This window comes from Ambystoma mexicanum, chromosome 11 (genome assembly GCF_040938575.1).
Source record: "Ambystoma mexicanum isolate Mex_15411 chromosome 11, UKY_AmexF1_1, whole genome shotgun sequence".
NCBI classification, from domain to species: domain Eukaryota; kingdom Metazoa; phylum Chordata; class Amphibia; order Caudata; family Ambystomatidae; genus Ambystoma; species Ambystoma mexicanum.
Genome location: NC_090934.1, coordinates 888274188 through 888294938, shown reverse-complemented (window position 1 = coordinate 888294938; position 20751 = coordinate 888274188). Strand labels below are relative to the sequence as shown.

The window sequence follows — 20751 nt, the reverse complement described above, 5'->3', positions numbered from 1 at the left end:
TGTGGATGGGAATGACCATAGAGATTGTCATGACTATGGGAGGTCAATGGATGGGTAAACAAAATACTCACAAGCCGTGTGTCGAGACCAGCAATGCACTTGCACTTGAAACAGACTCCAAAAACCGCCTATATACCTTTTGACAGATTATTATTCAAAGACATGTATGGTAAAGTACAATCGAAGTGATCCTGTGCGGTTTACCCCAGGGTTCTTGTGTCTCCCCTACACTATACAATATATTCACCAAGCCATTGTTCGATAATTTGGATCTTCTAGGTATTACCTACACTAACTACGCAGATGATACACAGATTCTCGTCCCACTTTCTGGGGATCATTGCAAGCACTTGGCGCTGGTGAATAGAGTATACATCATCATCCAGGCATGGATGGCCACCCACGGTCTATGCCTGAATGATGACAAGACAGAGTTGATAATTCTAGGTACCCTATCCAACATTAACAAATTAGGTCATGAATACTCATCCTTTACCATCGATGGAAACATTATTAAGGTTTCCAAAGAAGTAAAAACCCTTGGCTTCTACCTGGACTCAACTATGTCCTTTGATAAACAACTGAAATCTCTGGCCTCTACCACAGCCTACACATGTAAGCTTATCAGAGCTGGTAAGCCATTTCTCTCAAACAACAGTTGCATTATCCTGTCTAGAGCATTAATCCTCTCTAGGTTAGACTACTGTAATGCTCTCTACAGTGGTGCTAACAAAGCAACTATCCAGAGGTTACAAATCTTGCTAAATAATGCACCACTAGGCACTAGGCCGCACTAGGCATGAACAGGAGAGTACACATTGCCTCAAAAAGACGTCAACAGAAGTGGCTCTCCACCCATATTAAAATACAGTTAAAAATGGCCTCCTTGGCCCACAAAGCCTTCAACAATGTTGCCCCAGTTACTTAATAGACAAACTGCTGAGAAGAACCTCTAGTAGGCCAACAAGAGTTAGCAACTCTAACTGCCTAGTAGTACCGAGGTTAAGGCTTACCAAGATTGGTGGCAACAGCTTTCCTGTAAAGGCTGCTAAACTCTGGAACTCCCTACCTCACGAGCTGAGAATAGACCAACGCTGCCTACACTTTAGAAAGAGATATATCACCCACCTTAACCTGACTGAAGGCTGTTAGACTTTCACAACTGTCTACACAATAATACACTTCGCTATGCTGCTGCCCATCACTGTAAATATTAGTTGGAATCGTACTGTATAAACTTGATTTGTATATACGCTGAACATTTTTTATCTTTTGCCTGTAACTAACTTTATCTGTACAGTTTTATGGATATACTGTCAATTAATTGAAACTTGTAAGCCTTGCATCCTCGTATTGTTGCGGCTGGTTACCTCTGGGTTTGGTGCGCATTGTAAGAAACAAGTTACTTACCTGTAACTGTTGTTCTCCAGCATGGGTCTGGCATGGATTCACATGCTCATGAATATTTCCCGTCGTCAGGCTGGGAATCCTCGGTAAAGAAAAAATCAGTATCAGTTTCGTTTCGTTTCTGATCTGTCTTTCTTAGTAGTAACCAATCACTGGTCTCTGGGTCATACTGCCCCCAGCCAATGACTGCCATCTCCCTAAGCCCCGCCCCTGGCAGCCATCCTCAGATTTGGTAGCAAGTAAAGTGGCAGTATGACCAAGGGAAGAGCCGCAGAGGGGAAGGAGGGAGGGTTCGCATGTGAATTCATGCCAGACCCATGCTGGAGAACAACAGTTACAGGTAAGTAACTTGTTCCTTCTCCAGCATGGGGTCTGGCATGGATTCACATGCTCATGAATATAAGAATACATAGCAGTACACACATGCACAACCATGGGAGGTGGCAAGGCTCAACATTAAGCATTACATAAAACTCAACATTAAGCATCTCTTACCTCCTCACCAGGCTCACCTTAAGCGAACAGGTTGAGCAGCACTGCCTGGCCGACTCTGGACTCCTCCCTGGAATCCCGGCCGACGCAGTAGAATCTCGTGAAGGTGTGCGTCGACCTACACGTAGCAGCCCTGCAGATGTCCAGCAGGGGCACACCAGACAAGAATGCCGTGATAGCAGCGATCGCTCTGGTCGAATGGGCTCTCGGACGGCCGGGCAACGGTCGGTTTGCCAACCGATGACAGTGCATGATGCAGCCAGAGAGCCGTCTGGAAATGGAAGCCTTCGAGAGAGCCTTCCCTTGGTTCACAGGTCCAAAGTTCACAAACAGCTGTGATTTCTTCCGAAAACTCTTCGCTGGGTCCACGTAGAACTTCAGCGCTCTAGCTACATCCAGCGAGTGCAAAGTCCTCTCGGCCGGCGACAAAGGCGACGGGAAAAAGACTGGTAACACCAAGGGCTTGTTGAGATGGAAGTCCGACGGCACCTTGGGCATGAAAGAGGGGTGCGTCCTCAGCACTACCCTCGTCTCGTGGAAAGTCAAGTACAGAGGCTTGCAGGATAGGGCCTGAATCTCTCCCACGCGTCGTGCAGAGGTGATGGCCACCAGGAACGCTGTCTTCCACGACAGGAACTTCAACGGAGCTGAATGCAAGGGCTCGAATGGCGGGCCCATGAGCCTGGTCAGCACCACGTTGAGCTCCCACGCCGGGGCTGGAGCCCTCACCGGTGGGAACGATCGAAACAGTCCTTTTATAAACTCCTTCACCAGGCGATGAGACCACAGGGACGACCGTCCTGCAGTTCTGGTGTATCGGGAAGTCGCTGCCCGATGTATCTTGATGGAAGCATGCGCTAGTCCAGCTTTGGCCAGCAACAGTAAGTATGGTAGCACTTGTGGGGCTGTAATCCGTAGAACCATATTTGTCTCGGCCACCTCGGTGCAACAAGGATCATCCTGCACCGGGACCTCTTGAGTTGGTTGATGAGCCTGAGCAGCAACGGCAACGGAGGGAACGCATACAGGAACAGGCCGTCCCAGGGGAACGAGAAAGCATCACCCATGCTCCTCGGCTGGGGGAACCTGCTGGCGAACCTCTGGCACTTGGAGTTCGCCACCGTCACGAACAAGTCGATTTGGGGTTTGCCCCATCGCCGGAAGAGTTGATCCACTTGATCCTGGCGTAGTTCCCACTGCTGAGTGAGTCGGCGATGGTGTTTCTTATCCCTGCTAAATGAAAAGATACCAGAAACATCCCCTGGGCAACGGCCCAGTGCCACAGATCCTGGGATTCCTTGGACAGGGCTGGGGATCTGGTTCCTCCCTGCTTCCGGATGTAGAACATCGTGGTGGTGTTGTCGGTGAAGATCCTCACCACCTTGCCCTTGAGGGATGGGAGGAATGACTTGAGGGCCCAGAACACTGCTCGGAGCTCCAGTATGTTGATGTGGAGCAGCCTCTCCTCCGGGAGCCACAGGCCTCTTGCGTGAAGATCTCCGGTGTGCGCTCCCCACCCCTCCAGGGAGGCATCCGTTGTCACCGTCACCTGGTATGCTGGGATCTGAAAGTCTGTGCCCGCCGCGAGATGCGCGTGGGTGCCCCACCATCGAATTGCTTGGCGGAATACTTCGTTGAGAGAGATCTTGTCCTTGAAGCTGCCCGTCGCTTAAATCCAACGGGCGTCGAGGAACTCCTGCAGATGGCGCATCCGAAGCCTGCACAGGCGCACCAGATAGATGCAAGAGGACATCATTCCGAGAAGGGACTTGATGGAGCTTACTCTGGACTCGTCCATGGCCAGCAGACGCTGTACCTTACCCAGGATGGCCTGCTTTCTTTCCTACGATGGCAAGACCAGTCGCGCCACTGTATCGAGCTTGGCTCCCAGAAACAGCGCGACCTGCAACGGAACCAGGTGGGATTTGGGGAAGTTGATGGAGAATCCCAGGTCCGTGAGCAGCCGGACAGTCTTTGCTGTGTGTTCGACGGTGAGTTCCCTTGTCCCTGCTCGGATGAGCCAGTCGTCCAGGAAGGGGTAGACGTGGATCCCCTGCAGGTGCAGCCGCGCAGCCACTGGTGCCAGGCACTTGGTGAACACCCTGGGTGCCGACTTCAATCCGAATGGGAGGGCCTTGAACTGGTGGTGCCGCCCTTGGACTACGAACCTGAGAAACTTTCGGTGTCCTTTTAGGATGGGGATGTAAAAGTACGCATCCTCCAAATCCAACGACGATAGGAAGTCGCCTTCCTCCAGCTGGCCCAGCACGTGCTGGAGGGTGACCATCCGGAACTTCTGTGCCCTGATGTATTTGTTTAACCGACGCAAGTCCAGGATGGGACGCCAACCTCCTGTCTTCTTCCTGATGAGGAAGTATCTTGAGTATACTCCGGAGCCCGGGAGCCTCTTTGGGATGAGCTTTATGGCTCCTTTTTTGAGCATTGCCCTTACCTCTAACAGCAGTTGAGGGATGTGGTTTTCTTTCCTGGCCACTGGAGGAATTCGGGGGCACTTCTTTCGAAATTCCAGAGTGTGCCCGTGGGCCAGGGCATCCAGCTCCCAACGGTCGGTGGAGATGGACTCCCACACGCTGACGAACTTCGCCAGCCGGCCTCCCACCGGGGTGCTTCGGTGGGGGCCCGACGCAACGGCCGGTTTAGTCTTGCTTGGAAGCAGCCTTGCCTCCTTTGCCTCCCTGGCGACGACGGCTCGTCCCCTGTAGGCTTCTTGCAACGAGGAGAGGTCCGCCTGACGGTAGGTCGAGGAGCATCCGCTGAATCCTTTGGAGGCACCTTCCTTGCCTCCGGAGTTCCGAAAGGGCAGCCACCGTTGCTGCAGAACTCCCAACGCCCGAGCCGTCTCCGTGTCGCTCTTGATGGCCTGCAGCAACTCATCCACTGTCTTTCCAAACAGATTGTTCCAGTCGAAGGGCATGTCCAAAACCTTGGCTTGCACGTCCTGGCAGAAATCCGTCACCTTGAGCCACCCCCGCCGTAGAAGGCAAACGCTGTTGCCCAACTGGCGGAAACCGTTGTCGGCAATGTCCATGGCCACAGTTATGCCGTGGTCCGATGCCACCTCACCCTCCTGTAGGATCGCCAGGGCCTCTGCCCTCTTGTTGTCCGGGAGGAAGTCCAACAGGGGGGCGATCTTGTACCACAATTCCCTGTCGTAGCGGGCCACAATCGCTAGGGCGTTCACCGCCTTAATCTTCGTCGCCGCCGACGAGATGACTTGTCGTCCCACAGCGTCCAGCTTCTTTCCCTCGCCGTCCGGTGGGGAAGTTGAAGATGAAGCCGATGCCCCCCACGCTTTCTTCTTGGCCGCTGCTGAGACGACCGAATCCGGGGTCGGCTGTGCCCGAAGGCACACGGGGCGGTGTCGGGGACGCGGTACTTCTTCTCGTACCGGTCCCTCTTGGCGGGTGTCGTGGACAGGTTCTTGAGGAGGGCAAGTCCCTCGTCCCAGATGTCACCCAGCAACAGCACCGCGAGGACCGTCTTCCTCTTGGCCTTGTGCCGTTGGTAGAGGAAGCCTTCCTTCTTCTTCTCTTCGGGGCAGAACTGAAAAAGCTCGGATGCCCTGGCAATAATGGCGCAGAAGGAGCCAATCTCGTCGGGCGGGGACGCCTGAAGAATCGGAGATGGGAGGCCAGTCCTGTCGTCACCGCCGTCGTCATCCGTCCCCGTCGTGGCCGTGTCTGTTCCTGTGTCGTCCCTAGGGACCGGGGAAGGTGACAAAGGCTGAGAAGGCCGTGAGGGCTGAAGGGGCACTGGATGAATTCTCCTCCTCTTGTTTGGAGGGCTTCCCGACAGACCCGGTTCAGCTGGGTCGTCCGTCGGGGGTAGGGGCAGTCTCGTCCTTATCTCCATGCATAAGGCTTGGATTGCCGTCAAAATGGCCGCCGAGTTGTCCTGCAGCTCGGGTTGCGACGGGCGTGTCGGGAGCGACAGCTGTTCCTCCACCACAGGAACCTCGTCGTCGTTGCCGCCCTCGCTCTCGTTGTCCCCCTGGTTGGGATTCCTCCCGTGGGACCGGGCCTCTTCCAAATTCTCAGTCAGTTCCTCCTCGGAGGTTGTGTCTGTGTCCGTAACGGCCACCATCCCCCCTTTTTCCACCCGGGTCTTCACGGGGGTCTTCTCGATGGGCTTAAAAGAGGATTCCCTCCGCGGAGGCAGGGAAACTCTGGGCCCCGAGGTCGCCTTCACTGGGATAGCCTCCACAGGCTTCGCCGGGGCCGCAGCGACTCCCTCGATAGAGGCCTTAGCCGGGTGAATCAAGGCCTTCACCACCTTGGGCGCGCTTGAGACCTTCACCTTAGGGGGAGGGTCACCCCCTCGCTCCCCCTCAGCCGGTTCCTTCGAGATCGACCGGGGCCTCTCCAGAAGCTTAGCCGGGTTCTCGGATTTTCTCTTCCCCGAGCCAGAGCGTTGGCTCGTGGTTGATGGCGTCGGTGAAGGTGCACCCTACCTGGCAGCCGAGGAGCCCGACCGTTCGGCGCTCCCGGTGCCCGCGGACTTGCAGTGCTTTGCCTTCTGTTGGGCCCCCGTCGACAGGGCGCCCTCACAGGATTTAGAAGACCGCTCAGACTTCTTCTTCTTCTCACCTGCTGGGCTCTTGCCTTCCAGTCAGATGGAGAGATGGGTCCGACGATCCCTCATAGTCCGATCCGACATGTTTATGCAAAACGCATAGTCCTTCTCCACGTGCGTTTTGTGCTCGTGGAGGCAGTAAAGGCATTTCGAATGCTCGTCCTCCTTGAACACATTTTGTAGGTTGCATCCAGGGCAGATCCTGAACAGTTTGCCGGGAGTCGAGCTTCCCTTCTCCTGGGCCATGTTCTTCTCGTCCACGAGGTAGGCCTCAGAAACTTCTGGAATCCTCCAAGAAGCGTAACTCGACGAAAACTTCACCCTTGAGGGGCGTAGATAAATGTGAAACGGGTCCCCGTTGATCAAAGTAGAAACGGTGGAGCTTGAGGCTCGATTAAACCGAAAAATGAGATAAATCTCTTTGAAAAAGCGCAAAACACAGTAAAAGCTCGAGAGCTATAGCACGAGGACACCCAACACTTGAACATGCAGTAAAAATTGAGGATGGCTGCCAGGGGCGGGGCTTAGGGAGAGGGCAGTTATTGGCTGGGGCAGTATGACCCAGAGACCAGTGATTGGTTACTACTAAGAAAGACAGATCAGAAACGAAACTGATACTGATTCTTTCTTTACCGAGGATTCCCAGCCTGACGACGGGGAATATTCATGAGCATGTGAATCCATGCCAGACCCCATGCTGGAGAAATAAAGAAACAAACAAACAAACGTGTTTTAATAGGGTTAAAACCTCCAATAGAATATTCCATTCTCTGCATAGTGCATTTTCAAAAAAACAGCATTTGAGTGTGCGTTTTTAGCAGCCATTGTAGGCATTCTTATTAGAAAACACATACTGCAGGCACCCACGGCGTTCTAGCCACACATACATTATTGAAGGGAACCTACGATCCTTGCAAGCTCATACTTTGAAAACACTTTCTTCTGCATTACACGTTTTTGAAAGCGTGTTGTCACAAAGCAGTACACCCACATGTCTGAGTGTGTCTGGCTATAATGTTTCCCAAAGTATCCAATCACCTAGTTTACAAATTAATTTCTAAACACATGGTAGTGTTCACGTGACTAGGAATGGTTAAATGAACAACGTGTGCAAGAATTAAACAGTGAAAACGTGTATTTACTGATAACAACTGAGAAGGATGAAAACTATTTCTGTGGCAAGAATTTGGGGTCCCTGCATTTTGAAGGCATATATTGCTGTGGGTAAGATGCGAAGTATGTCTCTTGGTTAGTCCCATATGCTAGCATGAATGCATATGGGTTTCAATGGCATAGATGGAATCTGAGCAATAATATTTTAGTGAATTGTGTAGTGCTTGATGCAAAATTCCCCAGACTTCTAAATGCTATAATAACGCGTACGCCTTTAGTTTAGGGCCAGTATTTAGGTCAGCAAGCCTTGAGAAAGCAATGTCCTTAAATAAACAACATTTGACAATGCCAACAGTTTTGGCTTTTGTGGAGGCATGAGAAATGAATTTGCCAGGAACTGCCATAGTGGTTATAAATGGACATCAATAGTAGCAGCTGCAAAATGGTGCGAGTACCTGGGCATATAATAGCAGTGCCTCGCAAATGCCTAATACTTATACACAAGTTCAACATCCTTTGGCTTTGCCAATGCTTCTTATTAACAGGACTAATTTACAGCTCCAATTAAGTCATTAACTTTCAGAAGACAGACTGCTTTGAAAAAACACTGACAGGCACTTTGAGCACAACGTTTGATGGTAAGGCTTGATAAAGCGAGCTGAAAGAGATCACAGGAGGATGTATTTTGAGTGGGGAGGGGCAGGAAGTGGGTGGGAATGACCATAGTGATTTGCATGGCCAGAGACAGTCAATTGGTGGGTAAATATTCACATAACACCTACAATATTTGTGTCCCTCCTCATGTGCCATTTCTTCCCTAGCTGTACTGTAATGTAATGGTTTCAGCTTATAGCCAAAACTAAAAAGAAACAGCGAATCGTTACTTATGTGATAGTAATATGTAACCAGACGGGAATATCAATACACTATAGTGGGTGATAAGCATCAGCCACATGCTACACAAAATCAATCATAGGTATGTAATATAGAGGATATTGAAAGACCCACATTTCTGTTCATTTCGACCCAACTAGTGGGCATGCAAGATGAGAGACTGTGGAAGGCACTGTGGGTGAACCATTCCATTGTGCCCCATATCTGAATAGGTGTATGCATGCTAGCTAAGCAAAGCCATACTGCTGCTGTCTCATTAATAAAATAACAGCCAATATATGTATTGCAGCTCTTCAGCTTGATATGGCCGCGTGATGGCACTTGGTATTCTAGTAAAATAACTGAGAAGAACAAGTTACTTACCAACTGTAACGTATATCCTTACCTTTAGGTTTCGCCTCGGAAAAATGTTTCTCTCTCCAGCAGAGGGTGCTCCCCTCGAGGCCGCAGCGTCGATGTCCCTCGGCCGCATCTGTCGAGCACCGACGTCATCCCCTGTATAAGAGCCTTGAGCGCGCCCGTTGGCTTCAGTTCTGTTTTTTCGTATATTATAGTCCATGGATTTTGATTAGTTAATGGCATGCCTCCTTTGATCCAAACCTTAAAAGAGTTTAGAGTGTAATTCACGTAAACTGTATTGTGGGGTTAGGATGGGAGGGTCGATGAGGAATACGTGGGAGGAACATCCAATTGAAAGAACGTTACAGTTGGTAAGTAACTTGTTCTTCGAATGGTTTGTGTCCTCCCACGTATTCCTCATCTTAGATAGACTCCCACAAAGCAGTTTTGTATTGGAGGTGGGAGTACAGTATCTTTTTTAATCATGTATAGAATGGAGTACAGATTTAGCAAACAGACCTCCTTGAGAAGAAGTCGAGTCCAATGCATAATGTTTTATAAAGGTGTGCATGGATGACCATGTGGCTGCTGCACAAATATCTTGTACAGGGACACCCCTTTTTAGTGCTGTTGAAGTTGCCATGCCCCTGGTCGAATGAGCTCTCAGTCCATCAGGTGTTTCTTTTCCAGCCAATCTGTAACATTCTGTTATGGCTAGAATTATCCATCTTGATAATGTTTGTTTAGTTACTGGAAGGCCCAGTTTACGTCCAGTGTATCCCACGAAAAGTTGATCACACTGACGAATTTTTGCCAATCCTGAGATGTAGAAACTAAGAGCTCTCCTGGGATCTAGTCTATGAAGTCGATCCTCTTCCTTGCTTGCATAAGGAGGAGGGTAAAACGTAGGTAAAGTTATTTTCTGTGACAGATGAAAATCCGAAACAATTTTTGGCAAAAAAGAAGGTTTAACCCTAAGAACTACTTTGTCCTTATAAAAGATGGTGTGAGGAGGACCGCTCGAAAGCGCCTGCAACTCACTTACCCTGCGGGCTGATGTCAATGCTACAAGGAGTATTGTTTTCAAAGTAAGGAGCCTTAGTGGACAAGAATGTATAGGCTCAAATGGAACACATGTGAGAAAATTAGAACCAGGTTTAGATCCCACACTGGAACCTGGAAAGGTATTGGGGGAAAAACATTATTTAAACCTTTTAGGAATTGAATTATCAAGGGTATTTTAAAGTAAGATTCTTCTTCAGAAGAGCGTTTAAAGATGGATAGCGCTACTAAGTATCCCTTTATCGTCCCAACATGGAGCCCCACATTGGCTAAATGTAACAGAAAAGATGAAATTGTGGGGATATTACATTGAAATGAGTCCACATTCTTTTCTCTGCACCAGTTACTGAACTTGTTCCAACGACACAGATACAGAGATTTGGTTGCTGGCCTTCTGGCCGAAAGCAAAATATCCATCATGTCATCGGAAGATCCCAATCCTTGTATCTCAGCCTTTCAGAAGCCATGCTTGAAGGTTGAGTGTGTTGACCTCCGGATGGAGAACATGACCTTCCTGTCGCGAGAGAAGATCCTCTCTTCTTGGAAGACGTATAGGAGGGCAGATGGACATGTCCAGAAGGTCCAGGTACCACATTCTCCTGGCCCAATCCGGAGCAATTAGAATCATGGTTTTCCCGAACTTTCTCAACCTCCCGATTACTTGAGGGATCACAGGGATTGGAGGAAACGCATACAGAAGTGGAAACTCCCATTCCACCACGAAAGCGTCTCCTAGAGCTCCTCTCGGGGGAAATTCCCTTGAGCAGTACAGTTCGCACTTCCGATTGGCCCCGGTCGCAAACAGATCTACTTGAGGGGTTCCCCAAATGGCGCAGATCTTTTGAATGACTTCCTGAGCTATCTCCCACTCGTGAGAGACTGTGCTCTGCCTGCTCAGAGCGTCAGCTGTTGTGTTTTGCTCTCCGGCTAGATGAATTGCAGATATAGAGATCCCTTCTTGTAATGCCCAGAACCAGAGTTGCATCGCCTCTCTGCACAGCGGTAGTGACCCCACTCCTCCTCTCTTGTTGAGGTAGTATATGGCCACTGTGTTGTCCCTCATTATCAGAACATTCTTTCCCCGTACAAAGGGCAGGAAGGCCTTCAGCGCTAGTCTGATTGCCCTCAACTCCAAAAGATTGACGTGTATTTTGGACTCCGATGGAGACCAATGTCCGCTGATTGCCAAATCATTGATATGGGCTCCCCACCCCGTAAATGAGGTGTCCGTTACTACTATTATCTCTGGCCATGGCTGCCAAAAAGATTCTCCTCTGAGGATATGATGTCTGCAAGCCCACCATTGTAGATCCTGTGCTACTTGGACTGGGACCTGCAGCAGATTTGACATTTCTCCTTAGAATTAGGACCATTGAGTTCTGAGAGCCCATCAAAGAGATCTCATTCTCAATCTGGCTTCTGGCACCAGAAAAATGCAAGATGCCATCAGACCGAGCAACCTGAGAAAATCGAAGGCCGGAAGATGCTGGGCATTCTGGAATTTTGTTAGCATCTGCAGAATGTGGTGAGCTCTCTCTTCGGGAGGCGAGGCTTTGCCTGAGCATGTATCCAGGACTGCTCCTGTAACCTGGAGTTTCTGTGATGGTATCATGTTTGACTTTTTTTTTAATTCAGAGAAAAACCTAGTTTGTGAAGGAAGTGACAAGTCTTGGATAGATGTTCCAGGGCTTGTTCTGGAGAACGTGCTCTGATCATCCAATCGTCCAATAGTGGTGAACATTAATCCCCCCTCTCCTGAGACTCGCTGTCACCACCGTCATCAACTTGGTGAAAACTCTTGGGGCGGAGGTCAACCCGAATGGCAGAACTCCAAACTGATAGTGAGAATTGCCAATCGCAAACGTCAGGTACTTTCTGAGCACGAGATGGATTGGCACATGAAAGTAATCATCCTGAAGGTCCAATGATACCAACCAATCCTGGAGTTGGAGAGCCTGAAAGATCTGAGAAAGTGTGACCATCTTGAATTTGTCATTCCTTAGGAACTTGTTCAAGTTTCTCAAGTCTAAGATGGGTCTCAGTCCTCCGTCTTTCTTTGGGATAAGGAAGTATGGGGAATACCAACCCTTGTTCCTCTCCGCTACAGGTACATGTTCTATTGCACCCTTCTGTAGCAGGGTTAAAACTTCCTGCAACAGGAGCGGATCCGGATGTTTGGCAGAGTTGTATTCCGGGGGGTGATTCTGAGGTTTCTTTAGAAAAGGAAGGCAGTAACCATGGGTTACTGTTTCCAGTGCCCAAGCATCTGAAGTAATGCCCCGCCATTCTTCTAGATGCTGTGAAATCCTGCCTCCCACCGGGGTCTTGTGAGTCAAAACCTCAGAGTGGCTTTGCGGCAGGTGCAGCAGCGGCTGATGGTACAGATGCTGTTGCTGGGGCTGATCTAGCACCTTTTCCTCGCCCCGAGGACATTTTCTTTGACCTCTCTGATTGGCCTGACCTCTTCCTCTTCCAATTGAGGAATAATAACGAAAAGGACGACCCCTCCAGGAAGATGAGCCTGTGTAGGGGCGTTGCTGAGGTTGTCTTATAGCGGCACTGGGAGATTTTGCTGCCGCTTTGGAGGTCTGTAGCTTCTCCAACCTTTCATCTGCCTTGCTACTGAACAACCTTGAGCCATCAAAGGGCATATTAAGAAGCCTGGATTGCACATCAGGAGCAAACCCAGACTTTCTTAGCCACTCAAATCTACGTAGCAGTGTGCTAGTCGCCATGGACCTGCTGATACTGTCAGCTGTGTCCAACCTGATTGAAGGCATTCTCCCGAAGCCTCCTTTCCATCCCTTATAATAGCTAGAAAGCCATCACGTTCTTCACCTTCCGGGATGTGTTCAGCTGCCGCTGACATGCAGTCACACAGGGAATATGTGAACCTTGCCAAGGTACAAGTTACATTATTAGACTTGAAAGCCATACTGCCAGATGTGAAGATTTTCCTAGACCATGCGTCCGCCTTTTTATCATCCCTATCTGGAGGGATTGTAGGGTATGCCGCATTCTTTGTGGACGTGGCTGCCTGTACTACCAAACTTTTCAGAGTTGGGTGTTTGCTGAGGTATTCCGGATCAGTTGTGCAAGGTCTATATTTTGCCACAAACTTTCTATTTACTGCCCCTATGGCTTCAGGACGTTCCCATGCAGAACTAACCCTTCTTTGTAAGACAATATGAAGTGGTAGAATGGGGTCTTTTTGGGGTGTTCCAGATAATATATCCGTCATGTCATCATCTTGACAGACTGGTGAACTCCTACCCCACCCCATAAATTCTGTAACTTTGCTCATGAGTTTTCTATAACTCATATCAACCTGTTCTGATTCTTGATTGAGGGTTAATTAACTCCTCTGGGACAGATCTTGTGCCAAATTTAACACCAGCAGAGGTTACTTCCTCCTTTTCTGATGAATCTCCCTCATAGATGGATGACATGGTCCTAAAAAAATCATGTCGACTCTAAGGTTGAAAAACCTTTTCAGGCATTACAGGTCTTTCCCTTATTAAAGGTTTGGGCGTCGATGGCGCTGAAGTTTTAATCACTTCCTTCGACATCGTTGAAGGAGCTTTCGACGACCTTGATGTAATCGTCGAGGGAGCCGTGGAAACCATTGAAGGAGCCTTCGTGGTTTTCGAGCACGAACTCGACATAGCTTCCTTCGAGGGAGTTGTCGACTCGATGACCTTCAAAGTCTTCGACGACGTCAATGTCGACTTCGATGGCGTATGATCTTTCGACACCATTTTATTTCCCTCTGCCTTCGATTTCTGCACCGCAGGATCTGACTTACGAGGTGATCGAGAAGAGTCTCTCGATGACGCTCTCAACGTCTTTTTATCAGCTTTTCTTGTTTTGGACCTTCCTCTGTCACTTTTCTTGTGAGCAGGAGCATGGTTTTCTATAGCTATTTTTCAGGGGGTCTGGGCTGCCTTCTCAAAAAACTTTTAGCATGGAAACTCGAAAAGCTTCCCATTTTCTCGGAGAGTCATGTTTAGATGGACATGTGATAACCTCTTCCCAAGATGTCGAAGAGGATGAGGGAGTTCGATGTCGTCTCTTCTTAGCCTTCTTAGAAGACAAAGAAGACTTCCTCGATCTACTCCTCGAATGATGTTTTTTATGATAGGTCTTCGAAGACTCGTCCGAGTCTCTCTTTTTTAAAGTGGACTTCGATAAACCCTCCCCCAACGCCAGTTTACCTCTACGTTCTTTTAGGGCTTTGTGGGTCATCGACTGGCACGAACCACAGTCTTCCATACGGTGGTCGGGACCGAGGCACCATAGACAATTCTTATGTGGATCTGTCAGGGACATCTTCTTTCCACATTTTAGGCATTTTTTAAAGCCTGTCTTCGGTGTGGAAGGGTTCGAAGACAACAACATAGCTTTTTCTCACAAAATACTGAAACGCTGTTTAACTCGATCCGAAGCGAAGCTAACGGAAAAACGAAACTGAAGCCAACAGGCGCGCTCGAGGCTCTTATACAGAGGATGATGTCGGTGCTCGACGGATGCCGCCGAGGGACATTGACACCGCGGCCTCGAGTGGAGCGCCCTCTGCTGGAGAGAGAACATTTTTTCCAAGGCGAAACCTAAAGGTAAGGATATATCTAAGATGAGGAATACGAGGGAGGACACAATCCATTCAAAGTGTCTGTACTGTGCCATTACATTAAATGTATTGCATTTCAAGCAAATATCTCTACCTCAACAAAATGTGTCATTCTCATGATTACAGATCTGTGCAGCATGTGCATTAGCTAGCTGGGCTATATCTCCCAGTTGCCAGTGCCTCTTGAATGTCTGTAGGGTTGGAGCAGGTGTGGTTGACTTATGACAACCTCCTTACTATTATGCAAATCTTGAGACATTTAAACAAAACAGTGCAAACCTCTGACATTGCCAGCAGTGTGCAAAGCACTTTCTCCGATGTGAAAGAAGGCCTTTCGAATACCAGATCCATTTCTTGTGCTTTCTTCCGAGAATGTTAAGAGACTGTAATGCACCATAAAACGTACATTCAATCCTCTGGGAAGTGCCAGAACTGTCCAATGAAAAATATATGCCAACCCTTAGAATGTCATATCATGAAAGCATAGCATCACTTCTCAAAAGTACTACATTGTCCCTTTCAAGGTATACATCTGCTCAGAAGTGAGGATAATGTTGCATTGAAAAGGATGACAGCCAGGCTAGGAGGGCATCCACAGAATTTCCGACTTGGCCACCATCCCCACCCACACCCCCAACCCATCCCCCTACTTACCTTGAGGTGGCCGCTGACTCACTGTGTCCTTGCGATGCCTGTTCCCTTTCACTTACGCTTTTTGGGATTGGCTGCGGGGGACACCCCAGCAACCCACGCTCACAATATAGTGAACAAGATTTGGGGATTTGGTCGAACTTTTCAGCCATTCGGGATTTTCGAATGGCTGAAATTATTCTCTGTCTTTTTGGATGATTCCAGGTGTTCCATTGTGATACACAAGAGACACAACAAAGACGTCCACTGTAGCCTGTGTCCACATCATCATGTGCCGCACACAGCATATGTCTTCCTACCCATGTTTTACTTCCCCTTCTCTCAAACAAACAGAACCCGAAGGTTGCCACCACGGTCCTTGTCCACACCAAGTTTCAGCTGATCGGTGTCCATCTGCCGCTTCCTCCCCCCACTACCACCCATCGTTGTTCCCCGACCTCAACAGGTCTCGGCGGAAGCCACCATCTAACTCGAGCTGAGCTGTCAGGTACAGTCCTGCTGCAGGCACCATTAGACGTGCTTGTTGATGTAATATTGCAGCATCACCATCAGTTGAGGCAAACAAGGGAATTGGAGAAATGTTCAGTGGCGTTCCACCTCAAGGGTTAATGTTGTGCTCTGTGACATCCAGTCATCCGACCAACCAGCGGCCATCTTCGATATGCAACCCCTTTCACTCTAGGTAGAATAAACGGCACACAGACATTTTCCACAAATATGAGTCATGAATCAACCACAAACAGCTGGAAACAAACACTCTTTTTGTTTATTTGAAAACATGCCTACAGTGCAAGGTTTGTCCAGGATATGTTAGTGTACACATTAGTAAAATATTTTATAAATGAGAAACAACAGAGTCAGCGTGAAACTAGATTCAGTAAGGTGTTTATCTCTTTAATGACTCTTGTTCGTATTGCATGTCACACTATGGGAAACAATTTGCATAGCAGCATCAGATTTGCTGGTCCCTAATTTGCATATCTATAGACTTCACAGAATTAGTCTTTGATACTAGAGGGGATCATGGGAAGTTGCCAGAAGTAAGACAAGCAACACATCCATTTTGTGACATCCAATATATGAATGGTATAGTAATATCATGAGTGATGATTGTCATTTCACAATAAACTAGCCCTCATGGCATTGCAAATCAAAACAAATCAAAACAAACTCCCAAAAACCTTCGAATGCAAATTGTTTTAGCTATTTAAAACAATGTATCATTTATTTGAAATATGCATGGTATCTTTCCTATTCGAAGATGGCTGCTAGTTTTGGCTTGTTTCCAGAGAGCTTCCTTAGAGACAGTCATCCAAGATGGCTGCCTCCATGGAACAGTTTAGAGCTCAAAGAGTTCCAAGATGGGCAGGAATGGGTGGGATTAGCTATAGGAGGCAGGGAATGGGAGGTATTCAATAACCAAACAGATATGTATCCCTCCTCAAATGTCACCTCCATTGCAAAAGCATTACAGACCCTCATTCAAGACCACATTTGAAGCTCTTATGTTAAAGCCCTTATTTTAATGACAATAGTTTTGGCTTAAAGGTAGTGCTTTCAGCACCACCTAATAGCACAATCTAATGAAGCTCTAAACATTCCATAACATACACAGCTGGACTGGCTTCTTTAAATTCCAAATGTAAGAACAGAGCTTTCAAATTGATGCCTTCTTCTTCCATCACAGAGCATGTGATGGACACCAGGGCCACTCTAAATACTACCCCAAGCACTCTGGCAGAAAGCCAATATGCTCTATAGTAAAACCTAAAATAATTAGTTATTCATATTTTTATAACCTAAAAAATGAAGTTGCTCTAGGCGCTACATTCTACATCTCTCCCCCAATGTATAGACTAGCCCTGGCTTTACAAATGTGCCGAAGACGGACTATTTTCAAAAGCCCTCAAAAAACCTTGCAGTCCAAGAGTACTAAACATGATTTGATTCCATGTTAGCCCAAAAATGCAGTGTCTTTGTTTAATCCCACTTGAATTGTTCTCATATTAATGATTAACCTGGCTTCTTGTTGCGTACCAGACATGCTTTATCAACTCCTCTTTCATTGATTTCTTATTAAAACTTTATTCGCAAATAATACAATTCCATGAAGGAACAAATCAAAATAAAAACATGTAAAAAACTGCAAACCAGCATATAAGCATTTATAAAATGTATCCGTCTACAATAAAATGAATCCAAAATTCAATACATAAAATGCATCCCATTAATATAAATTCCAATTCATAAACCTGCCACATAAACACTGAACAATATCTGAATAATAAGTTATACATAACATTAAGCCCTGCGTAGTTGCAGATACTTTGTGGCTAACAATACCAGTTACATTTGTTCCATCTTTAAATGTGGAAGTATCCATCTAGCAAGCGACTCAAGTAAACATTTCTAATATGGACATTTTCCAGGCTCACTCCTATACCATTTACCAGTCACAGTAGCTAATGATATGATGATAGATAGTACATGTTTGACTAGGGACAAAAGCTTCTTCAGGAATCTTCTTTCTTCCATCTTTATTGTACTTTGAGATATATGCCCCCACAGTTCGGCCCAACACAAGGTCAAATTCTCACCTGGTCCTTATAATCCTCCTTTGCCAAAAGAATCACATTTCCTCCATACCAGTTGGAAAACGTGCGAATGGCACCTTTCCTTTGTACCATTACACTTTGTCTACTAGCTATATCTTTTTGCTATTTCCCATTTCTAGTGAAACTGATCCGGAGATAAACCAAAAAATCCAGTTTTATATGGTTTCACCATTAAAAGTAAATGTAATATTGGATACTTTATAAGTATGACAAGACATAAATACTGTTTTACGATGTTAACATTCAGACCACGGTTGTCATAAAACTGATTTAAAATGTGTAATTGTTCATTAATTCCCCTCAGCATTTTAGAGATCAAAACCACACCACTGGAATATAACAAAAACTCTTTTTCTAACTTCTATGAATGGAGCATCACAGTCTTCCATTTTGATGTTCAAATCCATCTTGTTTATATAAAACGAAAATAAAAGGTGGGGGTAGAACACATCTTTGTCTGGCCCCCATATTCATTTCAAGAGGATTGGAACCTTCCTGGTTGATCCCATATCTAAACTCTTACCATTCCTGTACAGAAGATTGCTTTGGGCTCAACAATTTCTAAAACTAACCAGAACATTGTCCTAGAAGCTCTGTTGAACATGACTTTAAAATCAGTAAACACTATACATAAGAATATTGTTTATACTGCATATCTTTGGTCTAGATCTAATACAATAAAAGCGTGTTTCACAGTGCCACATTTTTTCTAAAACCAACTTCTAGTTCTGTCATGAACATATTATTCTCAATCCATTTTTCCAGATATTCCAAACCGATCTTACTATAAATTGTTAGGGCACTGTCAAGAAGCAATATCAGATGATAGTTTGCTACTAGATCTCTAATTCGTTTCTTGCATACAGGCATTAATTCAGCCATTCTCTAGCTGTCAGGGATAATATGTACTTTGTTAATATCATTCAAAAATTTAGTGATGAACAGGATCCAAATCTGGATAGAAATCGACCAAAATCTTTCTTTTCGTGGGGTCCTTCCAGCCTGCTGGGAAGAACGTCCAATTTCTACCTCATTGATTTCAGATTTTACAATCCCAAGGAATCTCAACTTCTCAGCTGCTTCTTCACAAGAGACGGAAGGGAATGAAGTTAGTGGAGGGTATTCTTGAAAAGATGACTTTAAGTTATTTTTCGAATTCCAGATCTTCCAAGATCAGGGACAGGACAAACCCTTTTTAGCTCAAGCTTCACCATGAGCTGCGGCAGGGGGATTGTGAAGCTTGGCCTCACCTGGAACAGGAAATATATACTTCAGCTGACTCTCGCACAGTCTCAGGAACAGAGGCCTTGTGGAGCTGTTCATCGCCTGGTCAAGGGCCCTGTTAGCTGAACCCCATTGTGGGCTATTTATCCCGTGCAGTACTTTCTCTATATCTTTTGGGATAAATATCTCATGTGCTCCTAACTTCCAATTAGCAGAGTCATTTGCAATACCATATGGTGTTAGCATTGCCGCCATGCTTATAATGAGACCCTATGTCTCAGAGGACTGTGTGTAATGGTTACACTGCAACCTGACATCACATGTTTGAATCCTCATAACGTTGACTCAGCCCTGCAATCTCCAAAGGACTACACATTCAATTACCAGTAAACTGGGTAGTAATAACATCTATCATGCCAGGGCTTAGATTCGAGAGGAATCTTCATAAAACGCTGGATTAAAACGTGATATTATTACAGTGTTAAACTGGTGTGATGGACAACACCGGGGACAGGGGTTGGGTAACTAACAAGCAAGAGTTGGGGTCAAGTTGAGAAGAGGAGGACCATTAGTACAGGTGGTAAATTACACCAATGGCATTGAATGTTCTAGGCACATAGGGGGTCATTATGCGCTTGATGGTATCCTGCTGGTAATTCTGGTGGGTTACTGGCAAATGCGCCTACTGTTACCGGTGCCTGATATCCCAGTATTACTGGAATATTGCAGGTGCAGACAGCAGCGGTCAATCCCCATTTCATGGAGTCCCATAGGACTTCATGCCAGAAATTGCCATTATTACTGGCATCGGTATTGCCGGCGTCAGTAATGCCAGCTATTTTTTACCAGTGGGGGCCCTATTTACCTCTAGCTATTTGCTGGAGGTAAATCAGTCAACCCCCACTGGGAAACCTTTCGTTTGGTGGTGTGGCAAAAGTGCCCGTAACAGAATTACTGCCACTTTTACGGGCACTTTTCCAGCCACCGTCAAACACATAATGACCCCCCGCCACAGTATTCACAAGTAAAACACACGTTGACAAAGTCAATTGTTTTGGTTGTTATTCAACCCATTATTTAAAAGGAAATTGTGTGATAGACTGCCCCTCCATCATGAGTATGTTGATTCGCACATGCTCCTCGCTATGATTAATGTTCGGGGAACATATTTGCACTCTCTTTAAAAAATTAGTAGCCGCCACTAACGAACGCATGACAGAAAATCCCTAATTGGATGCATGCCCAAGAAGCTAGATTAGTGCGATAGATAGGCTCCAGAAAGGAAATAGTAAGATTGGATCAATTGGCAAAGATTGGGTGTAAGAACATCTGGACAGAAACAGCAAGGTGCTTTCTCCCTACACAAATGCACAAATATCATCTGCACTATTATTTTGGCCACTTCATAGCCAAAACCAAGAAAAAAACAATATGCTAGTTGCGCTCCATGGAAAAATAGGAAAACAGTTTTGTGTGGTTGTTTTCTGGATTTGTTTGAAATTCAACAGACACAAGAAGTTATGAAGTAAAGACAAGGAGGAGGTGGCATTCAGCGAAAAAAAGGGCTGGGGAGGGAGGTTACATCCAGAGGAGGAGCAGAGGGGTTGAAGGGAGTGGAAAGAAAGACAGCAATGACTGTAGAAGGCAGGAGGGAGAAATCACAGTTATATAAATAGAGGGGTTATACAAAGAGTGAGGAGGAGAAAGGCGGTAACTGTACAGTTTGGAGCCAGG

At 46.7% G+C, this 20751-nt stretch overlaps 1 protein-coding gene across 1 annotated transcript in view; it reads left to right on the top strand.

Annotated features, from left to right (window-relative positions):
• Positions 1 to 20751, top strand: part of LOC138505058 (mucin-2-like) — an 894965-nt gene that overhangs the window by 164862 nt on the left and 709352 nt on the right. Inside the window, exons 11-12 of the mRNA XM_069625383.1 lie at positions 13424 to 13638; positions 15512 to 15665. Of these exons, the coding sequence (XP_069481484.1) occupies positions 13424 to 13638; positions 15512 to 15665 (369 nt within the window). The remainder of the gene's footprint in view (positions 1 to 13423; positions 13639 to 15511; positions 15666 to 20751) is intronic.